Source organism: Vigna umbellata, chromosome 6, assembly GCF_029865625.1.
Source record: "Vigna umbellata cultivar VRB3 chromosome 6, Vumbellata_1.0, whole genome shotgun sequence".
Classification (NCBI taxonomy): domain Eukaryota; kingdom Viridiplantae; phylum Streptophyta; class Magnoliopsida; order Fabales; family Fabaceae; genus Vigna; species Vigna umbellata.
In genome coordinates this window covers 6572930-6589516 of record NC_142170.1, presented here as the reverse complement: position 1 = coordinate 6589516, position 16587 = coordinate 6572930, and the positions used below count along the sequence as shown (strand labels likewise).

Genomic DNA, 16587 nt, shown 5'->3' with positions numbered 1-16587 from the left:
AACCGAAGCCTAAAGGGTCTGGTGGACTTTGTTTATGCACCGGTTGACGTTTTGACCGAGCTGGTAAGGTATTATGCCTCGGTTAAGTGTAGAACCGAGGTAGTAAAGTGTTTAAATTTCTTCTCCGAACAGCAGCAACCGCATCACTTTCGTTCATCTTCTTCTCAGCGCCAGAAACCCCCGGGCAGCAACCCTCGGTGCCATCTCCGTTTGCTTCCATCTCCGACTGCTTCCATCGCCGGTGACCGCCGTTTATGCACCGGTTGACGTTTTAACGCGAGCAGCAACCCTCGTCGTCTCCTCCTCTCCGTGTGGTCACCACTGCTTTCGTCCGCTTTGCTTCCATCTCCAGCGCGTCTCATTTTTCGGTGGCTGTCGTTTGCTTCGATCTCCGTCGCCGGTGCTTCCATTTCAGTCGCGGCTTGCTGCCACACTTGCTGCCACGCTCCCAGGTATTGATAAAGAAAATTTCCATTGCTTCCATTGCTTGTGTATAGGTTATTCATTCAAATTATTTGTGGTATTGATAAAGAAAATTTGGCATGATAAAGGAGCACGTAGTTTACCAAATCAATTCATTGCTTGTTTAATTATAGATTTGGCATGATAAAGGAGCACGTAGTTTACCAAAAGGAAGGGAAAAATAGAAAATTGCGGAAGCAAAAATGAAGCCTCACTGGTTATTATTGATAAACTTGATTTAATTATAGATATATATTCTTAAAATTTTATGATATGCTTGAATATACTTTTTGTTGTTGTGAATTAGCCTTAGTTTCCCGTTTAAGATTTAGTACAAAAATTATTTACTATCTCCATATTTTTTTAACAAACGTACTTTTTACAATTGAAAATAAAGGAGATGGTAATAATAATTTACAAGTATTGAATCTTGAATTGTCCGGTTGGACAGTTTAAGAAGAGTAATAACTTCTTCATAGTTTATTATAACTTATCAATTTTAATATACATTTATGAAATTTCACGAAAATTTATCATTGTGTTTTGTATTGATCTTGGGGTGCATATTTGATTGTGATTTATAATCACTTTCATTTCGTGTAACCTGAAGACCAATGCGAAATGCTGGCAAAATTTCGTGAAATTTAAGATATGTTTTTTTAAAATTGATATGTTTAATAAACTAAAAAAAGTGAATCTTCTTGAATGGGATAGGGTCACACCTTGAATACAAACACGATCAAAGTGATCATTCAAGATTATTGAAATTGTGTAAACAATTTCAGTAAACATGCGTACGGATAGAGGGTAGATTAATTTACCACGCATCAGCACTGAGTACGAGAGAGGGGTAGAAGAATTTATAGGGTTTGCGCAACATAATGCGAGTACAAGTGGTGATGATGAAGTCAAGTTCAGATGTCCCTATGTGAACTGTTTGAATGGGAGGAAGTTGAACGCAACTGATATTAGGGAACATCTTATCTGTGATGGTTTCATACGAAGTTATACAACATGGATATGGCACGGCGAATTAACAGACTTTCCAACTATCTCTACAACTGAAAATGTTTATGATTCCACAATGGGCTTCTTCGTCATCCAGGTGATTCAACGCAATGGAAAATTATTGATCAAGAATTCCTCCAATTTGGTGAAGAATGTAGAAATCTTAGGTTTGGCTTAGCTACTGATGGAATGAATCCATTTGGTAATTTAAGTACCAATCACAGTTGTTGGCCCGTTATATTGATAGTTTACAACTTATCTCCTGGATTGTGCATGAAAAGAAAGTACATGATGTTGTCAATGTTGATATCTAATCCAAAGCAGCCTGAAAATGACATCGATGTTTATTTAAGGCCACTAGTTGAAGACTTGAAGTTGTTGTGGGTTGATGGGGTTGAAATATTTGATGCCTTTGCTTCAGAAACTTTCATGATGCATGCCATGTTATTTTGCACCATTAATGACTTCCCAGCTTACGGTAATTTGTCGGGATACAGTGTGAAGGGTCATAAAGCATGTCCTATATGTGAAGAAAACACTACAGCTCAACAATTAAAACACGGAAGGAAGACAGTATATATGCGTCATCGGCGATTTTTACAATCTAATCATCCATATTGAAGGTTAAAGAAAGCATTCAATGGAGAACAAGAAAAAGACAATGCACCCGTTCCACTTACTGTACTTGAAGTTGCTGAGAAAGTTAATAGAGTACATCATATATTTGGGAAAACGTCGAAGAAGTCTTCTGTAACGACCCCTTGGAAGAAGAAATCAATATTCTTTGATCTTCCATATTGGTCAAAGTTAGATGTTAGACATTGCATAGATGTCATGCATGTTGAGAAAAATGTTTTTGATAGCTTGATTGGTACACTACTAAACATCCAAGGAAAAACAAAAGATGGAGTGAATGCGCGTTTGGATTTGGTTGACATGAAGATCCGAGAAGAGTTGGCACCAAGAGAGATTGGTAAAGGTACTTATTTGCCCCCTGCATGTTACACAATGTCCAAACAAGAGAAGATAAGTTTTTGTCTTTGTTTAAAGAGTATCAAGGTACCACAAGGATACTCTTCAAATATCAATAGCTTAGTGTCAATGCAGGACTTAAAGCTTGTTGGACTGAAGTCTCACGATTGCCACGTCTTAATGCAACAGTTGTTACTAGTGACAATTCATGGAATTTTGCCCAAAAAGTTAGGCAGACCATAACTCGATTGTGCTCATTTTTCTCGTCAATTTGTACTAAAGTCATCGATTCTACAAAGTTATATGAACTTCAAAGCGAAATTATCATCATCTTGTGTCAACTAGAAATGTTTTTCCCTCCATCCTTTTTTGACATCATGGTGCATTTACTTGTTCATTTGGTTAGAGAAATAAAGTTGTGTGGACCAGTATACTTAAGATGGATGTACCCTATTGAGCGTTATACGAAGATTTTGAAAGGGTACGTAAAAAATCAATATCGTCCAGAAGGTTCAATGATTGAAATATATATTGCTGAAGAAAGTATTGAGTTTTGCTCTGAGTATATGACTAAAGCAAATCGTTACCAGTGACAATTCATGGAATTTTGCCCAAAAAAGTTAGGCACACCATAACTCGATTGTGCTCATTTTTCTCGTCAATTTGTACTAAAGTCATCGATTCTACAAAGTTATATGAACTTCAAAGCGAAATTATCATCATCTTGTGTCAACTAGAAATGTTTTTCCCTCCATCCTTTTTTGACATCATGGTGCATTTACTTGTTCATTTGGTTAGAGAAATAAAGTTGTGTGGACCAGTATACTTAAGATGGATGTACCCTATTGAGCGTTATATGAAGATTTTGAAAGGGTACGTCAAAAATCAATATCGTCTAGAAGGTTCAATGATTGAAAGATATATTGCTGAAGAAAGTATTGAGTTTTGCTCTGAGTATATGACTAAAGCAAATCCGATAGGAGTCCCTCGGACATCATGGTTGAATAGATATTCTACAAGTAAAAGCATCCGAGGTGTGAATGTGGTGACGAAAAGTCGTGAAGAATTGATGCAAGCACATCTGTACATATTAAACAACACAGATGAAGTGATCCCATTTTTGGAAGCACACAAAGTCGTTGTAAAGGACAATTATCCACAACAATCAGAGAAATGGCAGTTGATGGAGCATAACAGAACATTCTTGTCCTGGTTCAAATATGAAGTTTCAAAAGAATCACGGTCCTTAGAGACTTTGTTGTGGTTAGCAAATGGCTTGAAGTTTGATGTTGTATGTTGTACAGGCTACGAAATTAATAATTGCACATTCTATACAAAGACTTTGGATGATAAAAGCACAGTACAAAATAGTGGCATCAGTCTAGAAGCTGAGTCGCTACAGTTTTCCATATCCAAAGATCAAAATCTTGTAGTTGGATCCATGAGATATTATGGTAGAATTGAAGAGATATGGGAAGTTGATTACACTAAGTTTTCCGTTGCACTCTTTAAATGTAAGTGGGTAGACAATAAGAGTGGTGTCAAAATAGATGAATCTGGTATGACACTTGTTGATTTTCGAAAGGTTGGTTATGGAGACGAACCGTTCATCATGGCATATCAAGCAAGTCAGGTTTTTTATGTCAAAGATCCTGCGTCTGACCATTGGTATGTTGCTCTCCAAGGAAAAAGGCAAATTGAAGATAAAGAATAGAATATAAGTAATCTTCATATCGCTGACAACCATCCATTTAAAACAACAATAAATTTGGATGACGACCCTCTAATTGATGATATACAAGCAATACGAGAAGATCACAATGAGGGAATATATATATATATATATATATATATATATATATATATATATATATATATGACCAATCCATATGATTATGTATGAATTTCATGTTTGTGTAAACATTTATGGCTTTTGTTAAATAATATATGTTATTTTATAAGTGTTTTATTTATCTTTCATCTTATTTATTGTGAGAGATATATGGCTGAGTCACCTCATTCGTCAGGCGATGAAGTCCCCACCACTTCTAGACGGACGAGAGGAGGAACGAGGTTACGACAGCTTATACTTAGAAGAAATGCAGGTGAGAGGACACCTATCATTATTGACGTGGTCACTAGAGTTGCATCTGGCCCAAATGCAGATGTATTTAGGTCTTACCTTGGAGTATTGGCACGTGATCGTATCTCGATACTTACTCCATCCTTTGACCATGTTTCTAAGGCTGATCGGAATCTTATCTGGCAAGATCTATTGGTAAGTTAAGCAATATTGCTCCAAATTCTATATTCATTATATTGATAAATCTGTATTGATATAAGGTTATTACTTTCTTTGTTGCAGATAACATTTGATATGCCAAACGTCGAGAGCTTAAGGAATAACATTTGATAACATTTCGAGGGTTTAAGACAAAATTGACGTCTACATATATGTTTGGACCAAAAAGTAATGAAAATCCATGTTCCAAATATTCAGCAATTGACGAAGAAACATGGCGTCAGTTTGTAGAGCTTCCGAGGCGTGGCAGGTAAGTGCAGTAAAATCATTCAATTCATCATTCATAATTCTCTACTGTGACAATTGTTTCATTTTGTCACAGGAAAAAAGGTCAAAAGCACAGGGAATAAGCGCTCAGAATAAAAATCCACACTTACTGTCTCATGGTGGATATAGGAAGCTTGAAGAGAAAATAATGAAGCAGAAGTCAGATAGCAGACTTCCACTTTCTGAGGGTGGTGACCCTCCTCCTCCTCCTTCACCACCATCTCGGCACGAGAAGTGGAAGTTAGCCCGTATAAGACCATCGGGCTCCTACACTTCTGAGTCTGCCAGAGAAATATCAGAAAGAATTGTAAGATGTCATTTCTTATATTTTTATATTAATTTTGTTATATATATTACATAGATCTTTCTAATGATTTTGAACTTTTGTTATGTGACAGGACTCCTTGGTTGAGCAGAGCTCCCAAGGTCAATTCACACAAGAAGGTCGTCAGGATATTCTTGCCACAACTATTGGACGACCTGAGCACCCAGGACGGGTGTGTGGTGCTGGGACTGGCATAGGCATACGACAGTTTTTGGGGTCTTCCTCGCGTCCATATTCATACAAAAAGATGAAGGAGGACATAAGAAAAGAGATGACGCAGGAGAACACAGAGAAGTTTCGGGCAGAGTTGTATGATGAAGTTGCTGAAATGGTTGCGCGTCAGTTCCAGTAACATTACGAGGATTATGGCAATCGTCCTCCGCCATCTCCTGTGGCGGAACATGTTGTGCCCCCTAGAGGTAAACTTATTTATTTTTTGTTACTAATTTACTTTTTGCATAACCTAACATTTAATTTGACAGGTAGAAGCGGTAAAGGAAGTTGTTCAGCTGTCGGTGCCCCAGGGGACGACATGGATGAAACTCGTCCATGTCAGTTATATATTCTTTCTGATACTGGGACCATGCTAGTGGCTCGTGGTACAATTTATGAGACAACCACTGTAGTGCATGGTGTACAACTTTCAGAAGATGAGTTCAAGGTCACGGTGGATGAAGTTGTCATAGCAGATGTCGTTCCTCTTGTGCCTACAGATGAGTTCTTCATTGTGGAAGAAGCATTTAAGTCCTTTATCGCCTGACCTAGACATTTGGTTGGTGATGTATCTAATCCCCCGGTAAACACTCGTATTATATACTTCTCAATTTTAATATTTACTTCTAATTGACATTATAACATAACCATTTTTGCATTTAACAACAGATAGGTCAAGAGGGAATTCCTACACCGAAGAAGACTGATTTATCTGAGGATGACCCTCTTGGTGCGTTAGACGAGCTTGCTAAAATCATTTCAGATGCGCCGATGAATGTACACTGGGATTCTACTACATTTGGAAGAGAAGCTCAGATCCCATTGTACTTGCATCATCAAGATGTTAGGGAGCTTGCGTCGGGTAGAGAAGAAATTAATATTACACTCATTCAGCTGTGGATATGTAAGTTTATGAAAACATTTTTATATAAATCTATTTTATCAACTTACTTATATAAGATTATTTCTTCATTTTAGGTATATGTTTGATGTTAGTAACAAGAAGGGGTTCAACAATGTATATGGGTTCATTGACCCCTCTATGACTCATGAAAGAAATAAATTTGATGATATCCAAACATACATCACCACCTGCTTTGGAATGGGGAAGGAGATATATTTTCTCCCTTATATACATGGGTAAGTGAAGTTTGTTAACTTCAACACATTTATTTATTAATTTTGGTATATGATTCATAAGTTATTACCAATTTCAGGTGTCATTGGTAGCTACTTGTGATCTCCATACCGGAGAACACTGTTGTATGGTTTTGTTCATTGCAGAAGTCTCCTCCCAGCCCTCTTAGACATGTAGTAGATTGGTAAGAATCTCAATGTTTCGAATTTTTTGTTATATAAATGTATGCTAAAGGAATTGTTTTTAATAGTTCCCTTGCAACACATATGATGTTATTTGGGAGATCTACTGCTACAGCTAAAAGGCTTGCATGGGTTGTCCTTAAGGTTTGGTATTTTAGTCCATACTTTGTTACATTTGGTTCCATTCAAATGATGTTACTTAACATTTTATAATTATGATGATATATTGTAGTGTAATATACAAACGAGGTCATATGAATGTGGTATTATTTAGGTTTGAATTTTATTTTCCCTATAGTTTAGATTTCATATACACTAATGGAAATAATTGTATTTTATGCAGAGTTCAATAGGACTGCTCCAATTCCAGAGAAGTCACTTCAACTTGTGAGGAAAGCACTGGCTAAATATGTAATTCATTTATATAATAGTATGTAGTAGATATTAGGATATAGTAAGTTCTAAGTTTATGCTTCTAAGTTGTTTGATGCTTTTCTACATTATTATTCGTTTAACTTTGTACATTACATTGATTTATGCTTCAAACTTGATTTATGATTACATTGGATTGATTTATGCTTCTAAGAAGTTGATTTATGATTCAATTGAATGTATTTATGTTTTATTATAATTTTCATTCAAAATATACGTTTCTGGATTCTTCTGGACTGTTCTGGCTGTAAATATATATGCAGGTCTGTTTCTGTTGTTGGGAATGTTGTAGAAAGAAACCTCATTTAAAAAAAACAAGGATATATGCCTCGGTTCAAGTCAAAACCGAGGTAGAAAAGAACTTATGGTCTCGGTTATAACCACACCAGAAGCAGAAAGTTTTGCGAATAAAAAAAAAAGGATTCTACTGCCTCGGTTCAAGCTACAACCGAGGCAGTAGTGTGGGAAATACGACCTCGGTTCCCCTGAACCGAGGCATATAGTCCTACGAAAAAAAAAAAAAAAAACCAAAAACTATACTGCTTCGCTTATGGTTGAACCGATGCCAAATCCGCTCCCTTCATGTCTCGGTTCACAACCGAGGCGAAAAGTATTACACTTTTTGCCTCGCCTGAATATGCCTCGGTTCGAGAACTGCTGCCTATAAGGAAAAACATCTACTATCATTTCTCCTGATTGTACTAGTGTCACATGTTCATGAACTTTTAAATTATTTAATTTCTTTAATGTGATATATTATTTTATTCAATAAAATGATTAAGTTGATAAAAGTTGTCATTTATATTAATAATTATGGGTAACAGTGAAATTTACAAACATTTGCATATATTTCATTTGTTGCGAGGTTACCACAAAAGTTACTATTTTTGTTTTTATTTCTGATAACTATAATTTGGGAGACATAACCTTGCTGGATTATAAGATAGGAAAATAAAAAAAAAGTGAGGGAAACGAAAAACAGAAGAGAGATAAAATTGAGTGAAAAATATCACTTAATTTAGAAGAAAATTAAAATTATTTCAGTTTTTGCGAAAAGAAATAAGAGGGTACAAATCATAATTGCCAAACTGGAAAAGTCCAAGATACTGCCTCGGTTCAAAGAGAACCGAGGTGAAAATTATTTTTAAAAAAAAATAAAAAAAGGAAAGTCTTACTGCTTCGGTTACTTTTGAACCGAGGTAAAAAGTCTATCCATTTTTCCTCGGTCCACAATTGAGACAAAAAGGGATAAACTTTTTGCCTCACCTGTATATGCGGTTCCGGAATCCTTGCCAATGTGTGAAAATAACCGTTGTCGTTTCCCTTGACTACACTAGTGTTGGCCCCTATTCAGCCATTAAATCTTCCTTTTCCACCGAACACGCGACCTAAATCGCATTTCTCACTGAACAATCTTCCTATTTTTCACTATGCTACGAATCTTTTCCGCTCCTAGAGTATTATCGTGAACCTAGGGTTTTCTAGGCGTGTTCCTCCTCTTTCGAGTTCTCTTGCTAAGATCCTTCATCGAATCTGGCTGTCATCTCGTTGTTCACCACTGTTCTTACATTTTGCTGCGTTTACTCGTGGAGGAAGCTTCAAGGAGTCCAAACTACATTCAATTTGATCCACTCAATCTTCTCCTTAGACCATCTTCCATGAAGAAGGTTCTTCGTTGAAAGAGTAGAGGAAACAAAGTCAATAAGTAGGAGGAAGAGGGTTTCGTAAGACAAAGACCTTATTATTTTTTTTTTTTTAAAATAAAATCTTTTCCAGATCCGTATGTAATTTGGGTAGGAAAGATTCACTTTCAATTACATATAGATTGAAGCCCATTATATATGTAAAATTCGTATTTACTCATTGTTTTGAATCCGTATGTAATGTTACTAATTTTTTTGAATCCGTATATAAAATTTGAATGTAATACCTACATTACATATGAATTAGAATTCGTATGAAAATATTGGTAGGTAATTCTTGTTTTTCTTTTATATATATATATATATATATATATATATATATATATATATAAAAGAGAGGCATGGATAGCAAACCCTAGAGTTTGTAAAGTGAGTATTGTATATATTTTGGAGCATTATTTGCCATGTTCTCGATGAAGTATCTGATACAGTCTAAGAATTTTGGTTGTTATCTATCTTAGTAATATGTGAGATTGGATACAAATCCTCATAAGAAATTGTGTTAGAAATATTATGACAGACACAAAGAGAGAGAATAATGCCATGTAGTGTAGTTGCACTAGAGAGAGACAGAGAAAGATCATTTGTGATTACATGCCCATGTTTTGCGGCGCCTCAAAGTTAAAGTTAGCAATCATTTTGACTATTAGTTCAAATACTAGTTGTAGACTTGGTGATATTACTCAAATGGTGCTGCCTTGTTGCATCAGTTTTTCTACCTTTCTTAATTTATTAATAGTCAGAATCTCAATAAATTTTGTCCCTGGAAGATATAATTTTAATGTGAATTAGAGACCAAATTTTTACTCAGCTACATATACCTTTCTCTGCAAGTTAATCTATAAATATTTTGTGTATGGTTGAATAAATTGTTAAGGGTTTTGTACAAAAACATTTCATTGACACATTCTCTGTTTTTTTTCTCCCTATCATACACTACAAAAAATAAGCTAATTTAGTAGAGGTCATTTTCTAGGGGTTTTCAAAACCTATGCTAATTTCCGGCGATTTTAAAAAATAAACTGCAATTAAATTTTAATCTTCTTTTTAAATAGTTTGCTGGCGGTTTTTGTAAACCTCGACAAGCACCGATAATTTTGCTTAATCTCGGTTAGTTTAAGTGGTTTTAGCAAAACTCCCTCTAATAGAGGCGGTTTTCTCAAAAAATCACCAGTAATTATTAAGCGATATAACTTTTTTCAGGGTTTTTTCTAATCTTATTCGGCAAATCCTCAACAAAAGCCACTCGTTTCCCACAAAGTTGTCCCAATATTGCACGGGCATTAAGTATTGCAGTCTCACATTTATGGTTAGATTTCAATTCATTTAGAAACAAATATTTCATTTTTTAATTCAAATTTTGTTTGTATTTGTCATGAATATTGTTTTGTTTTTCATGTGTTAGTGTATTGATTTTGTTTATGAATATTTTTGAATGAATAAATCTTGGATTGTTAAGCTTCGAAATACATTTGAATACACGATTGGATTAGAAAAATTCTTTGATTTTGCATGAGGACGAGGCTTCTAGAGATACAATTTGATGTCCATCTACCAAATATTGGTTTATGAAATGACAAACTATAGGCATATTTGAGGAGCATTTTATTTTAAAACAAGAGGACCATCTCATGCTAGCAAGATTTAAGGAATTTATGATGTTCTTTTAGGATGAAATTATATTTAGTCTATTATGAATTTTGAGTAATTATGGATGAAGTTATAATTATATTTAAGTTGAACTTACTTTTATGTTATTACCATGACATTAAGAATAAAATGTTTTGATGATATATAATTAAACACTTTAGTAAAAGAAATTTGTCATGTCTTTGTCTCCATTATATATTAAAATTTTGTTGCAAATAAATATTATTGACAAAAATATAAAAACCTAAAATGGTAATAAAATAAATAATACAAATGAGACAGGTTAAAATCTCCACGTTATAATTGTCAAATTAATTTGGACATTTATCCCAAAAACAGTGAAAAAATGGAAGTAATCTTTACATTGAAATAGTTAAAAATAATGGAGATTTCAAACCTTCACAAAATAATAGTTATAAATAGAAGATGTTAAAACTCTTCACAAAACAATTTATGCAATATAAAGTCGATATTAGGAATTATGAAAAATCTCTATAATCAATTGTGGCAACTCTGATAGTGGAGATTTCAAAAATCTCCACAAATTAATTTGTGAAGAGTAACTGAATAACAATTTTTTTTAATGAAAATTGTCATGTGAATACATGATCACGTGTTAAACATTGAAGCATCCCAGTTAATATTTACCCCTCTTGCAATATTTTTTTGTTTTTGCTTTTATTCTTTGGGTTGCTCTATGAACGAAACGTGAGAAATAGAAGTAGCCAAGTACGTGGTTACTTATGCTTCAATTTTCAACTTGCAGTTGAATTTTCATGAAATTAGTGTTGGGACTAAAGGAAACAACAATCGTAGTATTAATCAGAATATGTTAGGTGTTTTTACATTCAAGCTGTTATACAGTTTATTCTGTTATTTTTGTTTACTATAAAACACTGTTGTATTGCATATTTTACTGTTTTCAATATACATTCAATATTTTCACGTTTTCATTTCTCTCTATTCTGATATCTTCTATCAGTTTCTATTTCTCTGCAAGTTTTCCATTCTCTGCATTCTCTTACAATGGTATTCAGATCCCAGGTTGAAAGAGTACCTAAGGGGTGTCGTTCCGAGTACAGTGCGGCTGATTATGGGTGGTTTAGAACGATCAAGAAAGTAGTTCTTGGGCAGAGAAGAAGGGTGGACCATGGCTGATTTCTCTACGACAAATCTTCCTGTACTCACCGACAAGAATTGGAGTAGGTGGAGTACGCAAATGCGTGTGTTGTTTCGCGTTCAAGATGTGAGCAGTGTGGTAGAAGGAGATAACTTCGTTAGTGATATTCGTGGTTCAGAAGATCAGAAGGAGATACTAAGAAAGAAAGATGATAAAGCCTTGCTGATCATTCACCAATGTGTGGATTATATGCATTTCGAGAAGATACAAAATGCATCTACGGCTAGAGAAGCATGGGAGATATTGGTACGCTGTCATTCTGGGGGAGAGAAAATTAGAAAAGTGAAACTCCAGACGCTGCGGAGACAATACGAACTGACACAAATGGAGGATAGTGATAAGGTTAGTGATTATTTCACTAAAATTATGAGTATTACTAACCAGATGAAGAGATGTGGCGAGTCCATTAGTTATTTCATGATAGTTGAAAAGATTATGCGGTCTCTACCTCAGCGGTTCGATTACATTGTTGTGGCCATTGAAGAATCAAAAGATACAGAGAAGATGAAGATTGAGGAACTACAAAGTTCCTTAGAGGCACATGAAATGAGATTGGTAGACCGAAATCCCATAAAGAATGATGAGCAAGCACTCTAGGCGCTGTATGTAAGAAATGAAGAGAAAAAGAAGTTCAAGAAGTGGAAAGGAAAACTAGCGAAAGGAAAATGGAAAAATGAGTATAATGCAAATGAGCAAGATGAAAAGGCTGAATGTCCTAAAGGCAAGAGTGGTTCTAAAAAGAACATAAAGAAGAAAGATAGAAGGAATGTAGAATGCTTTAGTTGTCACAAGATGGGGCATTACGCATTCGAATGTTACTCAAATAAAGGTAAACAGAAGAAGAAACAACAAAACAAGGAGGTGTATCTAGCTCAAGAGGACTCTGACTCAGAACCATTGACGCTGATGGTGACAACAACAACTGATAATTCACAATCATTTGTGAAATCGTGGTATTTGGACTCGGGGTGCTCAAATCACATGACATGCAACAAGGAGTGGCTGGTCAGATTAGATGAATCAAAGAAGAGTAGGGTCAGATTCGCAGATAACAACACACTCCAGGTCGAAGGAATGGGAAATGTGGTTATACGAAGAAAAGATGGCTCACATGCTATCATAGAAGATGTTCTACTTGTGCCAGCAATGAAATGCAATCTGCTAAGTCTTGGCCAACTTGTTGAGAAAGGATTTACAGTTGTTATGGGAGGCTGTGATCAAGTAGAAGTGTTTGATAAAAACAAAGTGTTGATCTTGAGAAGCAAGATTTCTAAAAATCGAACATTTCAAGTGTGTATGGATGCAGTAGGAAGCTGGCATTCTTTGTCTACTGTAAAGGATGATGATACCTGGAAGTGGCACTTAAGGTTTGACCATCTAAACTTTAAGGATTTAAGGCAGCTAAGTGGAAAAGGTATGGTTTCTGGAATGACAGAAACCAGTATACCAGAAAACGTGTGTGAATCTTGCATTGTGGGAAAACAAAGAAAAAGACCATTTCAAGCGAGACTGGAGATGAGATCCAAAGGATGTCTTGATGTGGTGCACTCCGATATATGTGGCCCTATGGAAGTGTCGACCTGGCTGGAAATAGGTACTTTATCACTTTTGTTGATGAATTTAGTAGAATGGTTTGGGTGTTTCTGATACAGCTGAAGAGTGAAGCGCTTGAGACATTCAAGAGGTTCAAGATTAAGGTAGAAACAGAGAGTGGAAGAACCATTAAAATACTTAGGATCGATGGAGGGGGTGAGTATACGTCTCATGCATTTGAACAATTCTGTCAAGACAGTGGAGTCAATCATGAAGTAACAGCACCATACACTCACTACAAGAAAAAATTGAATTACATACAACCAAAATCCGTATATAAGACCCAAAATCCGTATATAACACTTGATTACATACGACTTACATACGGACAAAAATCCGTATATAAAACTGTCGTAGCTACTTTATATACGGATATATCCATATATAAATTATATACGGATATATCCGTATGTAAATTATATACGGAAAAATCCGTATATAAAATCCGTATGTAAATTACATACGGATAAATCCGTATATAATCGTATATAAATTACATACGGAAAAATCCGTATATAAAATTCGTATGTAAATTACATACGGATAAATCCGTATATAACTATAATTTTTTTAAAAAAAATTAGATGATCTCACATTTATACCCAATAACTAATAGTTTCATATACTGATAAAAATAAAATAAAACTACAAAGCATAATCCAACATAATCCACTTTTCCCAACATAATGTTTGACAGAAGTTGAAGAGAAATAAAAAATTTCCAACATAATCCACATTTCTTAGCTTAATCAAGTCTGAAAAAGAAATGTTTGAGAGAAGTTCAACAGAAATAGAAAATTCCCAGCATAATCCACAGTTCCTAGCTTAATCAAGTCTGGAAAAAAAGAAAAGAAAGGAAAAGTAATGTGAGGAAAAAACAAATGAGTGAAAGCTATTAACATTAATTGTATACGTAAAAAGAAGTCTTACTTTTGGCAATTCAAGTCATTGGACATGATTTTGCACTCTTTGCAAAGATTATTGTCTCTGTCTTTATCTAGGTTAGGAACCTGAGAGCCTGATTCCTTTAGACACTTACAAGCAGCACGTTTTTCTTCGTTCATAGGTGATGAAAATATGATTTGTTTCATCCCATAGCAGTAAGAAGTTGAAGGGGCATCACTTTTCTTGGTTAGATAATCTAAGCATTGCTTCGCTAAGGCTTTTTCCTGCTCACAAGTTAAGCCCTTTGATGACTTTGTGGCAGTAACTGGGAAGACAAACACAATTAGCAGAGTGAAGAATGATACAAAGATAGTCTTCATTGAGCCGAAAAAATCATAGTCATCAGAGCAAAACAAAAAGCTATAAAAGATTAAACTGCATTTTACATAGACCACACATTTACCTTAATTTTACAGTCAAAGTTAAGTTCCTAAATTTAATACATTATAAATAACTTAAGTACATTGATTGACAGAAATATATATAGAAACGATCAAGCCTGTGGTTTGGCATTAACCACCTTCCTGAAAATCACTCAATCACCCACATATATATAGAAACGAACAAACCACTCAATCAACACATCCAAAAAACACATACCAATTTTTCATCAAAAAGTCATAGCAGTTATCATGAGTGCAGCAACCAGAGCTTGGATTGTTACATTCAGCATTGGGGCAGTGGAGGCCTTGAAGGATCAACTGGGGGTGTGCAGGTGGAATTATGCCTTGAGATCACTCCAGCAGCATGCCAAGACCAACATCGGATCATTCACTCAGACCAAGAGCTTGTCCTCTACAACAAAGTGCCCACTGCCAACAAAACAAGCAACCCAATCAACCTTATTAACACCAAAATATGTTCAGAGTTTGGAATTTCAAAATAAATTGTGAAAGAATTATTGATTGCCGATGATTTTGAAATACACACAAGAGCGGGACATGTAAAATGGACACAAACATCGGGCAGAAAAGTTAACCACAGCCCATTTTTCAATTTTTACAGGCCTAACAAATTTCTGTAGAAAAAAAATCCAGTCAACAAAAAGTCACAACAGTTAACTAAGAAGAAAAAAATTAGATCAGAAGTTGAATTAAATACCTTTTGATTGAAATTCCACCTCCCATTTCTTGCATTGAAATCCTCCCAATTTCCAAACTTTAACTGAACATAACGTTTAATTATCAGTTTCAGATTCAATCTAATAGAAATACCACAATTACGAAGCATAGGTTCATAACCATAATTGCTTCCACTCAAAGCCTGAAATAATAGAAATAACATCACCTTCATCGATAAATGTTTGCATCATAGCAATTGGTCAAAATAAATTATAAAGAGACTAACATCTGTCAGCAGTCTCATCCTCTCTAGAGGCTTCAGCGTAGACTTCTCCACCAATTTGGATCTTTGGAGTGTGGTCAGAGGTTTAGTATAACATTGAAGGGATACCAAAGAGCAAAGCTAAGTAAAAAAAAATCTTAATCAGTGATAACATTCATAGAGTGGGTAAATTATAACATTCATAGACTACTATTGCTAGGATTGTTACCGTAAAACAATAAAGAGAACCCAGCTAAAGCTCTTCAGAACATGTCCAGTTGCTAAGCAAAGGAACTGGCATGGATGATGAAGCAATGACCATACATACAAATTTAGATTTAAAATTCGAAAAATCATATCATAGTTACTTCTTTGCCAGAAAAACATGCTCTCCTAACTTAGGCACTCATGATCTACAGCTTTAAACACAACCAAAATATCATACATTTAGGGGCATAAATTGTCTCATTGGCACAGTATATTTTCACTTTTCCAGGTATATCAGGAGCAAATTTCACGCCATTCATATATTCTGATGTAGGTAGTCTTTAAAGAAATGACAACTGTCAAATTCTTTGTAACATATAGATGGCAAGAGATAGAACTATCATAATGGCTTTCTCCAGGGCAACAGTAGCTATCTTCTCCGTGAGATCTAATGCTCCGCTGATAATTGTTGCCTCTTCATGAAAGCAACTTTCATGATCTAAAAAACTACATACAGGAGCCGAACTAAAATAAAAGAGGGAAAAATTTTAAAAAAAAAATCAAAATGAAAAACCATTAAATCTCAAAACGATTTGAAATGAAACAAGAACACAAGACTGCTCACTTTCTATATTGATCGTTTAGAATCTCCGCAGCAGATTTTGTCACCACTTTCTGCTTTTGG

At 35.0% G+C, this 16587-nt stretch overlaps 2 protein-coding genes across 2 annotated transcripts; one reads left to right on the top strand and one right to left on the bottom strand.

Moving 5' to 3' along the window:
• Positions 1 to 14022: 14022 nt before the first annotated feature.
• LOC148196678 (non-specific lipid-transfer protein A-like) lies at positions 14023 to 14966 on the bottom strand. Its single transcript, XM_088093023.1, has 2 exons — positions 14358 to 14966; positions 14023 to 14262 (listed from the first exon to the last, which is right to left on the bottom strand). Exons 1-2 carry the CDS (start codon positions 14690 to 14692, stop codon positions 14253 to 14255), a joined length of 345 nt encoding a protein of 114 aa, XP_087949149.1. The 5' UTR covers positions 14693 to 14966; the 3' UTR covers positions 14023 to 14252.
• A 6-nt stretch (positions 14967 to 14972) lies between these two features.
• Positions 14973 to 15326, top strand: LOC148196677 (uncharacterized). The gene has a single exon (XM_088093024.1). It carries the CDS (start codon positions 15005 to 15007, stop codon positions 15263 to 15265), a length of 261 nt encoding a protein of 86 aa, XP_087949150.1. The 5' UTR covers positions 14973 to 15004; the 3' UTR covers positions 15266 to 15326.
• Positions 15327 to 16587: the final 1261 nt, after the last annotated feature.

Excerpts from the sequence above, each read along its gene's own strand:
- LOC148196678 (XM_088093023.1), bottom strand. The coding sequence starts at position 14,692 with ATGAAGACTATCTTTGTATCATTCTTCACTCTGCTAATTGTGTTTGTC.
- LOC148196677 (XM_088093024.1), top strand. The coding sequence starts at position 15,005 with ATGAGTGCAGCAACCAGAGCTTGGATTGTTACATTCAGCATTGGGGCA.